Source organism: Harpia harpyja, chromosome 25 (assembly GCF_026419915.1).
Source record: "Harpia harpyja isolate bHarHar1 chromosome 25, bHarHar1 primary haplotype, whole genome shotgun sequence".
NCBI classification, from domain to species: Eukaryota; Metazoa; Chordata; class Aves; order Accipitriformes; family Accipitridae; genus Harpia; species Harpia harpyja.
The window spans coordinates 222,559-241,792 of record NC_068964.1 but is presented as its reverse complement, the minus strand read 5'-3'; the positions used below and the strand labels follow the sequence as shown (position 1 = coordinate 241,792).

General features: G+C 61.0%; 1 protein-coding gene across 5 annotated transcripts; it reads right to left on the bottom strand.

Moving 5' to 3' along the window:
• Positions 1 to 1,254: 1,254 nt before the first annotated feature.
• DDR1 (discoidin domain receptor tyrosine kinase 1) lies at positions 1,255 to 19,091 on the bottom strand. 5 transcript variants are annotated; one of them, XM_052774953.1, is made up of 19 exons: positions 19,031 to 19,091; positions 16,308 to 16,369; positions 14,739 to 14,859; positions 14,054 to 14,156; positions 13,064 to 13,292; positions 12,349 to 12,496; positions 12,059 to 12,161; positions 11,113 to 11,299; positions 10,503 to 10,749; positions 9,131 to 9,259; positions 8,878 to 9,032; positions 8,353 to 8,542; positions 7,480 to 7,590; positions 6,811 to 6,986; positions 6,247 to 6,374; positions 5,953 to 6,120; positions 4,598 to 4,832; positions 2,750 to 2,899; positions 1,255 to 2,001 (listed from the first exon to the last, which is right to left on the bottom strand). In XM_052774953.1, exons 3-19 carry the CDS (start codon positions 14,827 to 14,829, stop codon positions 1,864 to 1,866), a joined length of 2,688 nt encoding a protein of 895 aa, XP_052630913.1. In that variant the 5' UTR covers positions 14,830 to 14,859; positions 16,308 to 16,369; positions 19,031 to 19,091; the 3' UTR covers positions 1,255 to 1,863. The 5 variants fall into 5 exon arrangements, with proteins under 5 accessions (XP_052630913.1, XP_052630914.1, XP_052630915.1 ...); XM_052774954.1 differs by lacking the exon at positions 19,031 to 19,091 and having other exon boundaries at positions 7,480 to 7,587; positions 16,308 to 16,675; XM_052774951.1 differs by lacking the exon at positions 19,031 to 19,091 and having other exon boundaries at positions 1,861 to 2,001; positions 14,054 to 14,152; positions 16,308 to 16,678.
• Positions 19,092 to 19,234: the final 143 nt, after the last annotated feature.

The window sequence follows — 19,234 nt, the reverse complement described above, 5'->3', positions numbered from 1 at the left end:
GGGGCAGCCCCGGGCGCCTGGGTTCACTGCACACCCACGCGCCAACCCACAGGTCACCCCGATGCCACCCGAGGAGAGGATCCAGGCGTCCGGGCACCCCACGAGGGGACCCAGGTGTCTGGGCACCCAAGGGGGGGGATCCAGGTGTCCGGGCACCCCACCAGGGGATCCAGGTGTCTGGGCACCCCATGAGGGGATCCAGGTATCCAGGCACCCCACGAGGGGATCCGGGTATCCGGGCACCCAAGGGGGGGATCCAGGTATCCAGGCACCCCATGAGGGGATCCAGGTGTCCAGGTACCCAAGGGGGGGACCCACGTGTCCGGGCACCCCACGAGGGGATCCAGGCGTCTGGGCACCCAAGGGGGGGGGATCCAGGTGTCCGGGCACCCCACGAGGGGATCCAGGTATCCAGGCACCCCACGAGGGGATCCGGGTATCCGGGTACCCCACGAGGGGATCCAGGTGTCTGGGCACCCAAGGGGGGGATCCAGGTATCCAGGCACCCCATGAGGGGATCCAGGTGTCCAGGTACCCAAGGGGGGGGGGACCCACGTGTCCGGGCACCCCACGAGGGGATCCAGGTGTCCAGGTACCCAAGGGGGGGGACCCACATGTCCGGGCACCCCACAAGGGGATCCAGGTGTCCGGGCACCCAAGGGGGGGGATCCAGGTATCCGGGCACCCCACGAGGGGATCCAGGTGTCCGGGCACCCAAGGGGGGGGATCCAGGTATCCGGGCACCCCACGAGGGGATCCAGGTGTCCGGGCACCCAAGGGGGGGACCCACATGTCCGGGCACCCCACAGGGGGATCCAGGTGTCCGGGCACCCAAGGGGGGGATCCAGGTGTCCAGGCACCCAAGGGGGGGGGAATCCAGGTATCCGGGCACCCCATGACGGGATCCAGGTGTCTGGGCACCCAAAGGGGGGACCCAGGTGTCCGGGCACCCCACGAGGGGATCCACGTGTCCGGGCACCCACAGACGGGACCCAGGGGTCCGGACACCCTCACACAGCTGAGACAGACACAAACAACCCCAAAAACTTCTATATATTAGTGTAAAAATCTCCGTTTCGGCACCAAATATTTACAGCCCCTCCCCCGCCGCGGCCCCTGCCCCTCCCCCGCTGCCACCGTGGCTAATTAGCCCCCCACTAATGAGGAATGAGGGTGTTGAGTGGAGATGGGTCCGGGGGGGGGGACCCAGGTATTCGGGGTGGTCCCAGGTATCCGGGGGGCACCCAGAGATCTGGGGGGGGGGGGGGTCCCAGGGGTCGGGGGGGTCCCGTGTCAGTAGTGTTGGGTGCTTCCAGTGTTGGGTGAGGAGGAAGATGAAGGAGGAGGATGATGAAGAAGATGAAGGAGAAGGAGGTGGAAGAGAAGAAGGAGGAGGAAGATGAAGGAGGAGGAAGAATGAGGATGAGGAAGACAAAGAAGGAGGTGGAAGAGGAGGAGGAAGACAGGCTGAAGGAGGGAGAAGGAGGTAGAAGAGGAGGAGGAAGATGAAGGCTGAAGGAGGGAGAAGGAGGTGGGAGGAGGAAGATGAAGGCTGAAGGAGGGAGAAGGAGGTGGGAGGAGGAAGATGAAGGCTGAAGGAGGGAGAAGGAGGGCTATAAGGTGAATGAAGCACGAGAAGGAGGATGAAGGAAGAGGCGGATGACAGAGGAGGAGGAGGATGAAGGAAGGATGAAGGAGGAGGAGGATGATGATGAGGACGATAAAGCAGGTGAAGGAAGATGAAGGAGAGATGAAGGAGGAGGGATGAAGGATGCTGCCGATGAGAAGGAGGAGGATGAAGAGGGAGGCCGAAGGAGGGATGAAGGATGCTGATGGTGAGGAAGAGGATGGTGAGGAGGAGGCTCAGGCGAGGACAGTGTGGTCGCGCAGCAGCCGGTGCAGGAGGCCGAAGGACGGGCGGTCGGCGGCGTCGCGGGACCAGCAGCGCAGCATCACCCCGTGCAGCGCTGCCGGGCAGCCCGGGGGGCACGGCAGGTACTCCTGGGGGGGTCACAGGGGTCACAGGGGAACTGGGAGCACTGGGGGCAGCTGGGAGCAATGGGAGTAACTGGGAGTACTGGGTGTAACTGGGAGTAGCATGGGGGCACCTAGAGGGGCACAGCAGGTTCTCCTGGGGACACCCAGGGTCCTCACAGTCCCTCCCAGTACTTCCAGTCCCCTCCCAGTACTTCCAGTCCCCTCCCAGTAACCCCAAGTCCCCCTCAGTGTCTTCCCAGTCCCTCCAGGTGCTCTCCAGTGCCTTCCAGCAACCCCAGCATGCCCCCAGTTCCCTCCCAGTCCCTCCCAGTACTCCCCAGTCCCCTCTCAATGTCCTCCCAGTCCCCCCAAGTCCCCCTCAGTGTCCTCCAAGTGCCTCCTACTGACCCCAGCAACCCCCCAGGCCCCTCCCAGTGCCTTCCAGTTCCTTCCCAGTGCTCCCTGGTGCCTCCCAGCAACCCCAGCATGCCCCCAGTCCTCTTCCAGTGCCTCCCAGTACCTCCCCAGCCCACTCCCAGTGCCCCCAACTGCCTCCCAGTCCCTCCCAGTGCCACCCAGGCCCCTCCCAGTGCCTCCCAGTTCCCTCCCAGTGCTCCCTGGTGCCTCCCAGCAACCCCAGCATGCCCCCAGTCCCCTCCCAGTGCCTCCCAGTACCTCCTCAGCCCCCTCCCAGTGCCCCCAACTGCCTCTCAGTCCCTCCCAGTGCCACTCAGCCCCCTCCCAGTCCCTCCCAGTGCCTCCCAGTGCCCACCTGGCGGCCCTGGGCACGGAAGTGGTGCCCGGCGTTGGCGATGACCTGCTCGTCGCTCAGGCGCCCGTAGGGCTGCTCGCGGCACCGTGTCAGCACCTCCCACAGCGTCACCCCAAAAGCCCAGGCATCACTGGCTGGCGTGAAGGTCCCCTGCATGGGGGCGGGGACTAGCATGGACACGACCCCTATGGACACACCCATGCAGGCCCCGCCTACCCCCAGCCAACCTATCCCTGTGCTGCAGCCCAAATCCCCTTAACTCGGCCCAACTCGGCACAATCCTCCTCAAACGCCCCCAAATCCCCTTAACTCTGCCCAAATCCCCCTCAAACATCCCCCAAATCCCCTTAACTCTGCCCAAATTCCCCTCAAATGCCCCAAAATCCCCTTAACTCTGCCGAAATTCCTCCAAATGTCCCCAAACTACTTAACTCCACCCAACTCTGCCCAATTCCCCCTCAGATGCCCCCCAAATCCCCTTAACTCTGCCCAAATTCCCCCCAAATATCCCCAAATCCCCTTAACTCTGCCCAAATTCCCCTCAAATGCCCCCAAATCCCCTTAACTCTGCTGAAATTCCCCTTAACGTCCTCAAACTACTTAACTCCACCCAACTCTGCCCAAATCCCCCCCAAATCCCCTTAACTCCACCCACCTCTGCCCCAATCCCCCTCAAACACCCCCAAAATCCCCTTAACTCTGCCCAAATCCCCCAAACGCCCCCCAAATCCCCTTAACTCTGCCCCAATGCCCCTCAAACACCCCCAAAATCCCCTTAACTCTACCCAAATTCCCCCAAATGTCCCCAAACCACTTAACTCCACCCAACTCTGCACAAATTCCCCTCAAATGCCCCCAAATCCCCTTAACTCTGCCCAAATTCCCCCCAAATGTCCCCAAACCACTTAACTCTGTCCAACTCTGCCCGAATCCCCCCCAAATCCCCTTAACTCTGCCCCAATCCCCTCAAACGCCCCCACATCCCCTTAACTCTGCCCAAATTCCCCCCAAATCCCCTTAACTCCACCCACCTCTGCCCCATCCCCCTCAAACGCCCCCTAAATCCCCTTAACTCTGCCCCAATCCCCCTCAAACACCCCCAAAATCCCCTTAACTCTGCCCAAATCCCCCAAACGCCCCCCAAATCCCCTTAACTCTGCCCCAATCCCCCTCAAACACCCCCAAAATCCCCTTAACTCTGCCCAAATCCCCCAAACGCCCCCCAAATCCCCTTAACTCTGCCCCAATGCCCCTCAAACACCCCCAAAATCCCCTTAACTCTGTCCAAATTCCCCCAAATGTCCCCAAACCACTTAACTCCACCCAACTCTGCCCAAATCCCCCTCAAACGCCCCCAAATCCCCTTAACTCTCCCAATCCCTCCCAATCCCCTTAACTCTGCCCAAATTCCCCCCAAATGTCCCCAAACCACTTAACTTGTCCAACTCTGCCCAAATCCCCCCCAAATCCCCTTAACTCTGCCCCAATCCCCCTCAAACGCCCCCAAAATCCCCTTAACTCTGCCCAAATCCCCCAAACGGCCCCCAAATCCCCTTAAGTCTGCCCCAATCCATCTCAAACACCCCCAAAATCCCCTTAACTCTGCCCAAATCCCCCAAACGCCCCCCAAATCCCCTTAACTCTGCCCCAATGCCCCTCAAGCACCCCCAAAATCCCCTTAACTCTGCCCAAATTCCCTCAAACGTCCCCAAATCCCCCCAATTCCCCCTTACCTCCGCCCCATTCTACCCAAATCCCCTTAACTCTGCCCCTCGCTGCCCTGCCCTTCCGCCCCGCCCTCCCCTTTAGCCCCACCCCCTTTTTTAGCCCCTCCCCTCCCCGGCTCACCATAAGGATGCACTCCCAGGCCATCCACCGGATGGGCAGCAGGGCCCGCCCCCGGACGCGGTAATAATCGGCGGCGTAGAGGTGCCGGCTCATGCCGAAATCGGCCACCTTGACGGTGAAGCCCTCGCCCACCAGGCAGTTACGGGTGGCCAGGTCGCGGTGAACGAAATTCAAACCGGCCAGGAACCGCATCCCCGAGGCGATCTGAGCCCCCACGTGCAGTAGGGTGGCCAGGCTGGGAGGGAGGGGGGCGGGGCGTCAGAAGGGGGTGGGGCTTCAGGGGGTGGGGCGTGGGAGGGCACGGTTGGGGAGGGGCTGAGGAAAGAGAGGAGATCTGGTGGCCTGGGGTGGGAGAGGAAGGGGTGGGGTCAAAGGGGAAGGGGAGGGGCTTAAGAGCAAGGGGTGGGGTCAAAGAGGGGCTGAAGGGGTGGAGCTTCAGGGGGTGGGGTGTGGGAGGGTGTGGTTGGGGAGGGGCTGAGGAAAGAGAGGAGGTCTGGTGGCCTGGGGTGGGAGAGGAAGGGGTGGGGTCAAAGAGGGGCTGAAGGGGCGGAGCTTCAGGGGGTGGGGTGTGGGAGGGTGTGGTTGGGGAGGGGCCGAGGAGAGAGAGGAGGTCTGGTGGCCTGGGGTGGGAGAGGAAGGGGTGGGGTCAAAGAGGGGCTGAAGGGGTGGAGCTTCAGGGGGTGGGGTGTGGGAGGGTGTGGTTGGGGAGGGGCTGGGGAAAGAGAGGAGCACTGGTGGCCTTCGGTGGAAGAGGAAGGGGCGGGGCTGAAGAGGATGGGGCGGGGCTCAAGGGGAAGTGGTGGGGATGAAGAAGAAGGGGCGTGGCTAAAGGGAAGGGGTGGTGTTAAATGGGAAAGGGTGGAGCTAAAGTGAATGGGAGTCATCAAAGTGAAGGGGCGGGGCAAAAGAGGAAAGGGTGGGGCTGAAGAGGAAGGGGCGGGGCTAAGCAGGAAGTGGCAGGGCTAAAGGGAGAGAGGTAAAGAAGAAGCGGCAGGGGGCGGGACTAATGCCAAGGGGTGTGGCTTACAGCCAAGGGGTGGTGCTACAGGAGAAGGGGCGGGGCTTGTACACGTGGGGCCGGGCTGCCGAGAGAAGGGGTGTGGTTGAAGGGGAGAGGTGTGGCTTGCAAGAAAGGGGTGGGACTCATAGGCGGGGCAAAACGGGAGGGGGCGTGATTTGCGGGCAGGGCGGAGCTGGCGGGTGGGGCGGAGCCTGTGGGGCAATGGGCGGGGCCAAAGGGCGGCGGGGTGAGCTTAAAGGGGCAGGGCCCCAAGGAGGGTAAAGGGGGGGCTGGAAGGGGAGTGGGTTGAAGAGGTGTGGCTGGAAGGGGCGTGGCCCAAGGGGGCGTGGCCTACCTGAGGGCGGGGCCGCGAGGCCCCCCCAGGAACTGATGGAGGTCGCCGTGCTCCATGTACTCGGTGATGATGCAGAGGGGGCCGGCCCCTGCGCACACCCCCAGCAACCGCACGATGTTGGGGTCCCGCAGGCGCCCCAGGGTCCGCGCCTCCTGCAGGAAGTCCCGCCTACGCCCCCGCCCCGCCCTGTCAGCCGCCTGTGCCCCTCCCTGGGGCTGCGGGGGGGGGCACACACCCTACCTGCCCCCCCCCCGTCCACCTCCCATGGGACATTCCGCTCCCCCCCCCCCGTACCTGGCGTTCTTGGTAGCGTCGGGGCGCAAGACCTTGACGGCGACCAGTAGGGGGCGCCCTCGGGGCAGGTCGGGGGGGCGCGAGAGGGGGGGCAGGGCCTGGGGGTCCTCCACCTCACACAGCAGCACCTATGGAAGGGGAGGGGGCGGGGCCTCGGCGATGGGCGGGGCTAAGCTCGCCGGGGGCGGGGTTGGGTTTCCCTGGGCAGGGTTGGACGGAAGGGGTAGGGCTTGGCTCTGGGGCGGGGCTTCGTGAGTGGGGGGCGTGGCTTCAACTTCCAGGGTGGGGGTAATAGGGTTGGGGGTGGGGCTTATAGGAGGGGGTGGGGCTTGTAGCCGGGGCAGTAGGAAAAGGGGCGGGGTTAGGAATGTGAGGGTGGGGCCTGTCTTGAGAGGGTGGGGCAGAGGCAAATGGGTGGAGCTTGTACACACAGGGCAGGGCGTGAGGGGGGCGTGGCAGCGTGCAGTGGGGGCGTGGCCATTCACTCCAGGGGGTGGGGCTGGCTGCAAGGAGGCAGGGTCAACACTCAAGGGGTGGGGCTTGCACAGAGGGGGCGGGACTTACCTCTCCAAACTGCCCCTCCCCCAGCTTCTCGCGGAAGCGGAGGCGCTGGCGAGGGAAGGCGGGGAGGGCGGGGCTGGGGGCGGGGCCAGGGGAGGGGCCAGCCACAGCATAGGCGGAGCCTCCAGTGACGTCAGCCTCCGCATAGGCCCCCGCTCCGCCCTCGGGCTCTGCCACACCTGCGGGGGAGGGGCATCAGTGGGGGCGGGGCTAGAGTGGGAGGGGCACAGAGAAACCTGGGGTGGGGCTTCTCCGAGGGGTGGGGGTTCACCAAAAGGGGAGGGGCTACAGCAAAAGGGGTGGGCACTGGAAGGGGTGGGGTTACAGCAAGGGGGGCAGGGCTGTGGCAAGAGGAGGAGGAGGAGCTATAACAAGGGGAGGAGCTAAAACCAGGAGGGGAGGAGTCAACCCAGGAGGGGGTGGGGCTACAGCAGGGCTAGGCCAAAAGAGGAGGGGCTATGGCAAGAAGAGGTGGGGCTTCAGAAAAGGGGTGGGGCTTCAGAGAAGGGGTGGGGCTTCAACAAGGGGAAGTTTATACCAGCAGGAGGCGGGGCTTCCCCCAAAGGGGGTGGGGCTTCCTCAAAGGGGGCAGGGCCAGTCACATCTGAGGGTGGGGCCAAGGGGGCTTGGAGGCAGGGCTCCCCATCTCTCCCTCCACCCCTCTGCCCTTACCATCTGTATTGATTGGCTTAGCCCCATCAGGTGGGGCCCGAGCGAGCCCTCCCATTGGCTGGGCATAGGTGGCCAGCAGGAGCCGATAGGCCGGGTTGGCAAGAGGTGCTGCTGCGGGGGGGTGGGATTAGTTGAGGGGGTGGGGCCAGGAGGTTCTGCCCCCGCCTCCAGGCCCAGGCTGGGTTCCCAGTGCAGGAGGACGGGGGGTTGGATGGACCCTGGCATCCGTGGTGGCCACGTGGTCTCCATCCATCCACCCGTCTGTCCATCCAGCCCCGTGGTCCTCACCAATCTCCACGTGGTGCCCATCCACCCCCTCCTCCCTCCCTCCATCCCCGTGATGGTCTCCATTCCCTCCCTCCCCACTTCCCCACGTTGTCTCCATCCATCCAGGTCTCTCTCCATCCATCCCTCCCCACACGGTCTTCATCCATACATCTCTCCATTCATCCACTCATGCATATGTAATTTGCATCCATCCATCCCTCTGTTCATCCGCCCATCCAAGTTGTCTCCATCTACCTCCACGTGGTCTCCATCCACCTCCACGTGGTCTCCATCCACCTCCACGTGGTCTCCATCCATCCATCCATCCATCCACCTCTTGATCCATCCATGTCTCCATCCCTCCACCCAGCCCTTCCTCCACCCACCCATCACTCCTCCACAGTCTCCCACCATCCCTTCTTCCATCCACTCATCCACCCATCTCCATGTGGTCTCCATCCATCCATCCATCAATCCATCTCTTGATCCATCCATTTCTTCATCCATCACTCCTCTATGGTCTTCCACCATCCCTTCTTCCATCCATCCATCCATCCATCCATCCATCCATCCATCCATCCATCCCTTCCTCCCTTCTCCACTCACCGGGTCCAGGGGGGGCCGGAGGCAGCGACGGTCGCGGCCGTGTCGGCTCCTGGTACTCGCCTTGGCCTGGGGGGATGCGCTCGTAGCGGGGGGGTCCCCGTGCCACCCCGGTTGCATTGTTGATGACGATGGTGTCACCTGGCACCGAGAGCTGCACCCGCAGCTCGTCCTCTGAGGGCCGGCGCTGGGCCTGTGGGCAGGACCCTCAGATGGACCCGAGCATCCGGGTGCCCAGTTGACCCCACCACCCTCCCAGAGCCTGGGCACTGGACCCAGATGTCTGGGTGCCCAGTTCCTCCCAGTTGACCCCACCACCCTCCCAGATCTTGGGCACTGGGCTCAGATGTCTGGTTGCCCAGTTCCTCCCAGTTGACCCCACCGCCCTCCCGGAGCCTGGGCACTGGACCCAGATATCAAGGTGCCCAGTTCCTCCCAGTTGACCCCACCACCCTCCCAGAGCTTGGGCACTGGACCCAGATGTCTGGTTGCCCAGTTCCTCCCAGTTGACCCCACTACCCCGCTTACCTTCCCCAGTATTTTCTTCCAGTACTGCCGCCAGAGGATGAGGAAGATGACGCCCAATAGGAGCAAGATGATGGCCACCAGGCAGCCAATCAGGATGGACGTGCGGCTGTGGTCAGCTTTGGCGACTGGCTGCCCTGGCTTGGGTTCCCCGGGGGCTGCCATGGGGGGGGGGGGTGGTTGGCAGGCTGCTGTTATGGCCCCGCCCCCTCAGCTCCCACCCTGTTAAGCCCTGCCCCATTAAGCCCCGCCTTACCCAAGGTAGTGAGGTTGGTAGCCATGTCCCCATGCCAGGAATCCTCAGGGACGGCCATGACCCCTGCCGAGGGGTCGGCGGGGGCAGCTGGGGGCCACCCACTGGCCCCCACCGCCTCCTCCACCGCGTCTGTGGGGAGAGAGCCCCACGGTGCTTTAACGAGCTAGCTAACGAGGGCGGGGCAGTGGCCAGGGCTTCCAACCCGTTGATCAACCCGCTCAAACAAACTGCCTTCCCATTGGCCAACAGGCCAACCAACCAGCTCACGGGGTGGTTGACCCCCAACCAACCAATCACTCAACCAGCTTTGACTTAATCCAAGCAACTAGTCAAGCAACCAAACAGTTAACCAACTGGCCAGCCAACCTGTCCTCCAACTCACCGACCAATCATGTGATGACTCAAACATTTAACGTGTCACCCCATTCTCCAACTAACTAGTCAACAGGCAACCAGCCGATCACCCTTGGACTGGTTAACCAACTGACAATCCAGTCCTGCGTCCAACCAACCACCCCACCACTCAGTCAGCTCAGTAGTCAACCAGCTAACTGACCAATTTCACAGCCAGCCCTTAGACTGGTCAACCAGCATCCAACTAGCCAACCTCCCTGCTACCCAGCCAACCTGCCCATCACCCAACCAACCACCCCATCACCCAACTAACCACCCCATCACCCAACCACCCACCCCATCATCTAACCAATGACCCCATCATCCAACCAATGACCCCATCACCCAACCAACCACCCCATCACCCAACTAACCACCCCATCACCCAACCAACTACCCCATCATCCAACCAACCACCCCATCACCCAAACAATGACCCCATCACCCAAGCAATGACCCCATCACCCAACTAACCACCTCATCACCCAACTAACCACCCCATCATCTAACCAATGACCCCATCACCCAACCAACCACACCACTACCCAACTAACCACCCCATCACCCAACTAACCACCCCATCACCCAAACAATGACCCCATCACCCAAATAACCACCCCATCATCTAACCAATGACCCCATCACCCAACCAACCACCCCAACACCCAGCTAACCACCCCATCACCCAACCAACCACCCCATCACCCAACTAACCACCCCATCATCCAACCACCCCATCACCCAACCAACCACCCCATCATCCAACCAACCACCCCATCATCCAACCAACAACCCCATCACCCATCTAACCACCCTACCACCCAACCAACCACCCCATCACCCAACTAACCATCCCATCACCCAAACAATGACCCCTTCGCCCAACCAACCACCCCATCACCCAACTGTCCAACCCTAGAGCCAATCCGTTGGGGGAGGATGCCAAGGTCCAGGTAGGTCTGGAGGTGGCTGGACTCACCTGAGAGGAAGGTGATCTCACTGAAGAGCATCCACTCCCCGGTGAAGAAGAAGTGACACTGGATGAAGCGGGCCTGGCGCCCGCCCAAGGACACCGTGACCGAACGGGCGCTGGGGTCCTTGACGGCCCCGGCCAGGCTGTGGGTGGCCGGGGTGGGCTCCCAGGCCGTGGCCAGGCTCCTCTTGAAGCGGCACTCCACCTCCCCGAAGATGCTCACCCCCCGCGTGTGCATGTTGTTGCAATGAACCTGGGGGGTGAGGGGTGTTGGCTGCCATCCCATGATGCCCTGGAGCAGCTGGGGTGGGGCTAAGCCAACGGGTCCCCAGTGGGAAGTTCCAGACCCTAAGGTGGGGTTGACGTGGTGGCCCCTCATGGGTCCGTGCCATGGCTGACCAATCCCACAATTCCCGGGGCAGACCCCTTGCCCAAACCCCCATGATGCCCCGGGCCACCCATCCCCCTCACTCCCATGATCCCCTGGGGCACCCCATTGCCCACCATCCCCTGCTCCCCAGCTACCCCCCCCCCCCAAATGCCCTAGGCCACTTGTTTTTCCACCCTCCCACCACGCCTCATACCCCCCCCGCTATCCCAGCATGCCGCGGGGCACCTGCATGGCGCGGAAGGTCCGGAGCCCCTCGAACTCGAACTCCAGCTCCACGTGGGGTCGGGGGCCGGGGGGCCGACGCCATCCCACGTAGTCGTAGCCCGGCCAAAGACGTCGCTCACGGCTCCGCACGAAGTCGTCCAGTCCCAGCACCCCGTCCGCCAACTGGCCCAGCCCCCCAAACTGCAGCCTGGGTGGGACGGGGGACACCCCGACACCTTGGTCCCCCCATCCCACCCACCTGGGAACCCCCCGTGGGGCAGCCTGGGGCTGTGGGTGACACCCAGATGCTTGTGTCCCTCGGTCCCACCCAGCTGGGACCCCCCCCATGGGACCTAGAGCACAATTTAGGGGCAATTGAGGCTGTTTTGGGGACATTGGGGAAAACTGGGGCCAGATGGGACAATCTGGGAACAGTCTGAGGCTCTTTTGGGACAGCGGGTGACTGTTTGGGGCCAACGGGTGACAATCTGGGGATAGTTTGGGCTAGTTGGGGACAGTTGGGGACAGCAGGGAACAGTTGGAGCTGTTTTGAGCCAGTGGTTGACCATCTGGGGACACTTTGGGGTCATCTAGGGGCAGTGGTGGATGACTGGGGACAATCTGGGGACAGTCGGAGCCTGTCTGGAGATTTTTGGGACAGCGGGGGATGGCCAAGGGCCATTTGGGGACACTTGGGGACACCTGGGCACACCTGGGGACACCTGGGGACACCTGGGGAGGTTCAGGAACAGTCTGGGGGCACTTGGGGATGGTTTGGGGACACTTGGAGATGGCCAAGGCTGGCTGCGGACACCTGGGGACAGTTTGAGGACCACTGGGGACAGCTAGGGAGGTCCAGGGACAGTCTGGGGACAGTTTGGGTACATTTGGGGATGGTTTGGGGCCAATTTGGGAGCTCTTGGGACTGGTTGGGGCAGGTGACAGTTGGAGACATCGGGGTACTCACGGGCCAACGCTGTATCCGTCGTAGGTGGAGTCGTTGAGGACAACAGGCGCCGGGTCGAGGGCCATCACCTGTCCCCGTGGCGCCGTGTAGGACAGGAGCCCGGCTGGGGACAGGGGACACGTCACCATGGGGCCACCACGGGGTTGAGTGGGGGACATGGGGATGGAGGACCACCACCCTGGGGACACCCCTGGGGTTTGAAATGGGGTGGCACTGAGGGGTGGTGGGGTGGGATGGAGGTGACGCAGGGTGACAGGGAGGTGACAAGGGGGTGACAAGGTGGCACTCACCCTCCCACGGACAGCCGTAGAGCTCCAGGCGCAGGCAGACACTCATGGCACGGGGGGCCCGGGGGTAGACCCGCAACGCCCGCGCCACGGGGGGGGGTGCCAGGTCCTTCAGCACCACCCCCTCGGGGTCCTCGTTACCCCCGATCACCTGCGTCACCGGGATCTGCTGGGATCCCCGGGGACACAGGTCCCACCGCCGGGGACCTCCCCGGTGACTCCATGGGATCCCTGTCCCCCCATGAGCCCCGGGATCCCTAGGGATCTCCAGGGATCCCACCACCGTCCAAGGTCCCCAAGATCCCCCCAAGGTCCCCAGTCACCTCAGCACCCCAACATCCCCAAGATGTCCCCACGATTCCCAGTCAACTTGGCACCCCAACGCCTCCAAGGTGTCCTCAAGGTCCTTAGGCACCTTGGCACCCCAACATCTCCAACATCCCCAAGATGTCCCCAAAGTCCCTGGTCATCTCAGCACCCCAATATCTCCAAGATGTCCCCAAGGTCCCCAGTCACCTCAGCACCCCAACATCTCCAAGGTCCCCAAGATGTCCCCAAGGTCCCCGGTCATCTCAGCACCCCAACATTCCCGAGATATCCTCAAGGTCCCCGGTCATCTCAGCACCCCAACATTCCCGAGATGTCCTCAAGGTCCCCGGTCACCTCAGCACCCCAACATCCCCAAGGTCCCCAAGATGTCCCCAAGGTCCCCGGTCACCTCAGCGCCCCATCGGTCGCGCCAGCGCAGCCAGCGGTGCCGGTCACGGCTGTAGCGCAGCCGGTAGGCACGGGCAAACTCCCTGCCATGGCCACCGGCGTGACGTCCCTGTGTCCCCACCAGTGTCACCACGTGCAGCCGACCTAGGTCCACCTCCAGGAACTCCTCTTCCTCTGGGAAGACGGGACCCGCGGGACACCAGGCACCATCCCCATCGCTGCGACCCAGCCTGGGGGACAGGGGGACATCCTGGGGACACCGGGAATGTGGGGGTGCCTGGGGGCACTAGGTGCTGTCACCATCTCTGTGGCCCAGGATGGGGACGTTGTGGGGATGTGGGGGCACCTGGGAACACCCAGAGGACATGGGGACATCCTAGGGACACCCAGGGACACAGGGACACCCAGGGTGCATGGGGATGCTAGAAGGACATGGGGACATCATGGGGACACTCAGGGATATGGGGACACCTGGGAACATAGGGACACCCACGGGACATGGGGACATGTTAGGGACACCAGGGGACACCCAAGGGACATGGGGACACTCAGAGGACATGGGGACATCATGGGGACACCCAGGGGACATGGGGACACCTGGGGAACATGGGGATACTCAGCAAATGGGGACATCCTGGGGATACCTGGAGGAACACAAGGACATTGTGGGGACACCCGGGGACATGGGGACACCCGGGGACGTGGGGACACCCAGGAGGACAGAGGGACTTGGGACACCCCCGGGCATGGGGACACCTGAGGTTACAGGGACATCCAGGGGACATGGGGACACCCAGGGGACCCTGGATGGCACAGGACAGTGTTGGGGGACACACTGGGCCATACTGGGACACCTTGGCCACAGCGGACAGCGGTGGCTCTGGGGTGGGGACACTGGGGGGCCCTGGGAGGGGATGTTGGGCAGGGGGGAAGGGGGAATACTGGGCCATACTGGTGTGTACTGGTGTATACTGGTGCGTACTGGGCTCACCGGCCGTGGCGGGCGGCGGTGGAGTCAGACCAGGCGCTGGAGGCCGAGAGGCGGCTGTCGGGGATGGAGCCGTCCTCCATGCCCAGGGCAAAGCGGCACCTGCCTGGGGGACATGGGGGACGTTGGGGACACGGGGGACACTGGGGACACTGGGGGACGTTGGGGACACGGGGGACACTGGGGACACTGGGGGACAAGGGGGACGTTGGGGACACGGGGGACACTGGGGACACTGGGGGACGTTGGGGACATGGGGGACACTGGGGACACTGGGGGACATGGGGGATGTTGGGGACACGGGGGACACTGGGGGACATGGGGGACGTTGGGGACACGGGGGACACTGGGGGACATAGGGACATGGGGTGATGTGGGGGACACAGGGAGAAATGGGGATGTGGGGGACATTGGGGACACGGGGGGACACTGAGACACGGGGGGGACATGGAGGAGGGATACACGGGGCTCACGGCAGGGGCACCAGCCTCCTGCCCTGCAGACCCCCTACGCAGCCCCTATACAGCCCCTATAGAGCCCTCCCACCCCATAGAGCCGCTATAGGGCACCCACAGCCCCACGGGGCCCCTACCCACCCCCTATAGCTCTCCCGCCCCATAGGAGCCCTATAGACCCCATAGGGGACCCAGAGGCTCCCATGGCCCCTATGGATCCCATAGGGTCTCACCCAGGTCGAGGTGCCCATCGAGCTGCAGCCCGGACGCCTGGGTCCCCGCGGCCAGCAGCAGGAGGGGGAGGGGCAGGGGGAGGACCCCCATGGTGGCCCCGGCCCCCCCCAGTCACCGCACCTGGGGACAGTGAGGGGACACTGGGAGTCATTGGGAGGCACTGGGAGCACTGGGATGGGGACTGGGGGCACTGGGAGGGGGACTGGGGGCACTGGGAGGGGGACTGGGGGCACTGGGAGGAGGGGGGTGGGGACTGGGAGGAAACTGGGAGGACTGGGAGGTGAACTGGGACTCACTGGGAGGCACTGTGAGGGCAGCTGGGGGCACTGGGAGGCATTGGGAGAGGGACTGGGAGCACTGGGAGGATTGGGATGGGGACTGGGATGGAATTGGGAGGACTGGGAGGGGAACTGGGAGCACTGGGATAGGGACTGGGGGCACTGGGAGGACTGGGATGGGGACTTGGAGGGAACTGGGAGGACTGGGAGAGCAACTGGGAGCACTGGGGAAGGGACTAGGGGCACTGGGAGGGGAACTGGGGGAACTGGGAGGACTGGGAGGGCCCCATCCCAGCAGCTGCTCCCACAATGCATTGCTGGAATGTGCCCCCCCCCCCAGCTGCTGCAGCCTGATGGGAAACAGCAGCTGGGGGGGGCGGGGCCTGGACGCCTGGGACCCCCCCGGGCTGGTGTCCCCCCCCCCGAACCCAGAGGGGACCCCGGCGTCGGGGACCACCCCGGTGTCACCCCAGCACGGGACACGCCACGGAGCGCGACCGGGACACGCAACACATGGTAACATGTAACAACATGCGATAACATGCGATAACACGTAACAACACGTGATAACATGCGATAATGTGTGATGACATGTGGTAACACGTAACAATGCACGATAACGCAACATGCGATCGCTTGTAACAACACGCAATAACACATAACAACACGTGATAACGTGTGATAACACGTTACAACGCACAATAACATGTAACAACACATGATAACATGTGATGAAATGTAACAACACACAATAACACATAACAACATGTGATAACACGTAACAACACACAACACATCGCAACATGTGATAAAATGCAATAACATGTAACAACATGGAATAACACACAACACGCAATAACACGCAATAACATGCAATAGCATGTAACATGCAATAACACACAACATGCAATGACATGCAACATGCAATGACAGACAACACCACACAACACAAGAACACGCAATAACATGTAACGAAACGCAATGACGCACAATCCCAACACGCAATAACCCGTAACCCCAAAACATGCAACATGCAGTGACATGCAATGACGCGCAATGAAATGCAATAACAGACAATACACACAACACGCAATAACATATGACCCCAAGACACGCAACAACATGCAAGGACATGCAATGACATGCCTCAACACGCCCTGACACACCCCCAACATGCCATGACACTCCATGACACACCATGATACGCCTCGACACGCTCCCAACACGCCGTGACATGCCTCAACACACCATGACACGCCATGACACGCCATGACACGCCATGACACACACCTGGGGGCCGCTCCGGGGCAGGATCAGGCCCTGACTCCTCCCTGGGGTCCCACGGGTGGCACCTATGGGAGCACCTATAGAACTTGGCCCTATAGATGCCCAGCTCTGTGTGCACGTGTGTGCAGTGCATACATGTGCGTGGACACAAGTGTATATACCCTGATCTGAACATACGTGTATGTGTAGAAACATATATAGTGTGTATATGCATATATACCCCTATACCACACCCATATAGCACTACACATGTGTGCGCGCTTATATACGTCCATATAGAGTCACCTATACGCATCTGTGGACTTAGACATGTATGCAGTATGCACTTATATGTATATATTGACATATACATACATACAAGCACACATATATGTTCACCTACACATACATTTACACATCTACACACACACACACACGTGTATATACGTGAATATATATGTAAATACATATATATACACATATGTCCACCGGATTACATAGATACGCACCCCATATACATGCTTATATAGACACATATGTACTCACATGCATTAAGCAGTCCACTATACATTAGCTGTAAGCGTGTATATGTTTGTGGATTAACTGGATGTGCACATCACAGATGTGTATATATGTATGTATGTTAGATGTAGGTGCCCATATACATGCATAGTCATGTGTGTTTGTATATGTATACACTTATATATGTGCACATACATATATAATACACATAACTATATGTGCATCTATATGTTTACATGCATATATGCACATATATTTATATATAATACACACAACTATATGTGCACATATATATTTACACGCATATATGCACGTATATATAATACACATAACTATATGTGCACATATATTTACACACATATATACACGCATATATGCATATATATTATATATAATACACATAACTGTATGTACACCTATATATTTACATGCATATATGCATATATGTACATATACAGCCACGCACATATGTGTTTACCATCTATATCCATATACACACATACATCCACCTAACTATGTAGAACTACACGCCATACCCATGTCCATATGTGTACATATATACCGGGAAACCCATTATATTCCTATACGCCTGCCTTTTGAATGCGTGTATACGTGCATGCGTGCACATATAGCTTCACGTATACACCTCTATACATTGTATATGATGCAGTCTACCTGGCGCCACGTATGGCACATATATATATGTATAGAGAGGGCTGTGGATAAAGGGACATATAGGGTTCCCCTATATTATACATAAACCTATACAGTCCCATGTGATGGCACTGTATAGGTGCTGTGTACATCCACGGGGCCATAGGGATGTGAAGAGCGGGGGGTTATGGGGTATTTAAGGTGCCATATAGGTGCCCCCTGCCTATACCGCCCCGTGCGTATAGAGGCCATAGGGTTCAACGCTGTATGTATGAGGAGAAGAGAGGCTCCAGGGTTTAACACTCCAGGTCTATAGGTGCCCCTAGACCTATAGGTGCCCCATAGGTCTACCGTGTGCTATATGGGGTGATACGGCAGGAGCCTATAGGGCGGCGGTGAGTTCTACGAGGGTCGGTATATGGGGCTATAGGGCCGTATACGGGGCTCCTCCCTATAGGTCCCTCTAGTGCCACAGGGCAGGTAAAGGGGTCACCTATAGATCCTATAGGTGCTGCTCTAGGGGAAGCTGGAGGGAGATCCTACAGGGCTGATGCCTCTGTGGGCATCGCGTGCTGCTCCAGGCCCCCCCCAAATCCCCCCCCAGCTCCCCCTAAGTGCCCCTAATACCCCCTCAAGGGCCCCCCAAGTGCCCCCCGAAATACCTCCTAAATGCCCCCAATCCCCCCCAAATGCCCCCCAACAGCTCCAAGTGCCCCTCAAATCCCCCCGTACCCCAAATCCCCCCAAGTGCCCCCCAATCCCCCCAAATGCCCCCCCAATACCTCATAAATGCCCCCAATACCCCCAACTCCTCCCCCCAACACCCCTCAAATGCCCCCAAATCCCCCCCAACCCCCCCATACACCCCTCAAATCCCCCCCAGGTGCCCCCAAATGTCCCCCAACACCCCCAAATGCCCCCCAATCCCCCCCAAGTCACCCCCTAAATCCTCCCCAACCCCCTCAATACACCCCCCAAATCCCTCCCTAGGTGCCCCCAAATGCCCCCCAACTCCCCCCCAATTCACTCCAACACCCCTAAAGTGCCCCCACATCCCCCAAGTCACCCTCCAAATCCCCCCCAACTTCTCCATACCCCCCCAAATCCCCCCCTAAGGACCCCCAAATGCCCCCCAACACCCCCAAGTGCCCCCCAATCCCCCCCAACTCCACCCCAACACCCCTCAAGTGCCCCCAAATCCCCCAAATCCCCCCAAACCCCCCCAATCCCCCCATACTCCCCCAAATCCCCCTAAGTGCCCCCCAATCCTGCCCAAGTGCCCCCCAACTCTCCCCCCAATTCACACCCAACACCCATCCAGTGCCCCCAAATATCCCAAGTCACCCCCCAAATCCCCCCCACCCCCCCCATACGCCCCTCAAATCCCCCCCTTAGGTGCCCCCAAGTGCCCCCCAACACCCCCAAGTCCCCCCCAATCTCTCCCAAGTGGCCCCCAACTCCCCCACAACACCCCTCAAGTGCCCCCAATCCCCCCCAATCCCCCCCCAAGTGCCCCCAAATGCCCCCCAATACCCCCAGCCTCCCTATTTTTGCCCCCCCCCGATGCCCACCGGGTTCCTTCTCGCCTCCTCGCTGCAGCCTCCCGGACGCCTGGGTCCTCTCCCCTTCCCCCCCCCTCCTCCTCCTTCTCCTCCCCCTCCTTTTTGGGGGGGGGGGACACGGGGGGGGGCACCAGGGGGACTTGGGAGCTCGGACGCCTGGGTTCCCTTGGGGGGGGGGGGGGGCAAACCCTGAACGCCTGGGTCCTCTATGGG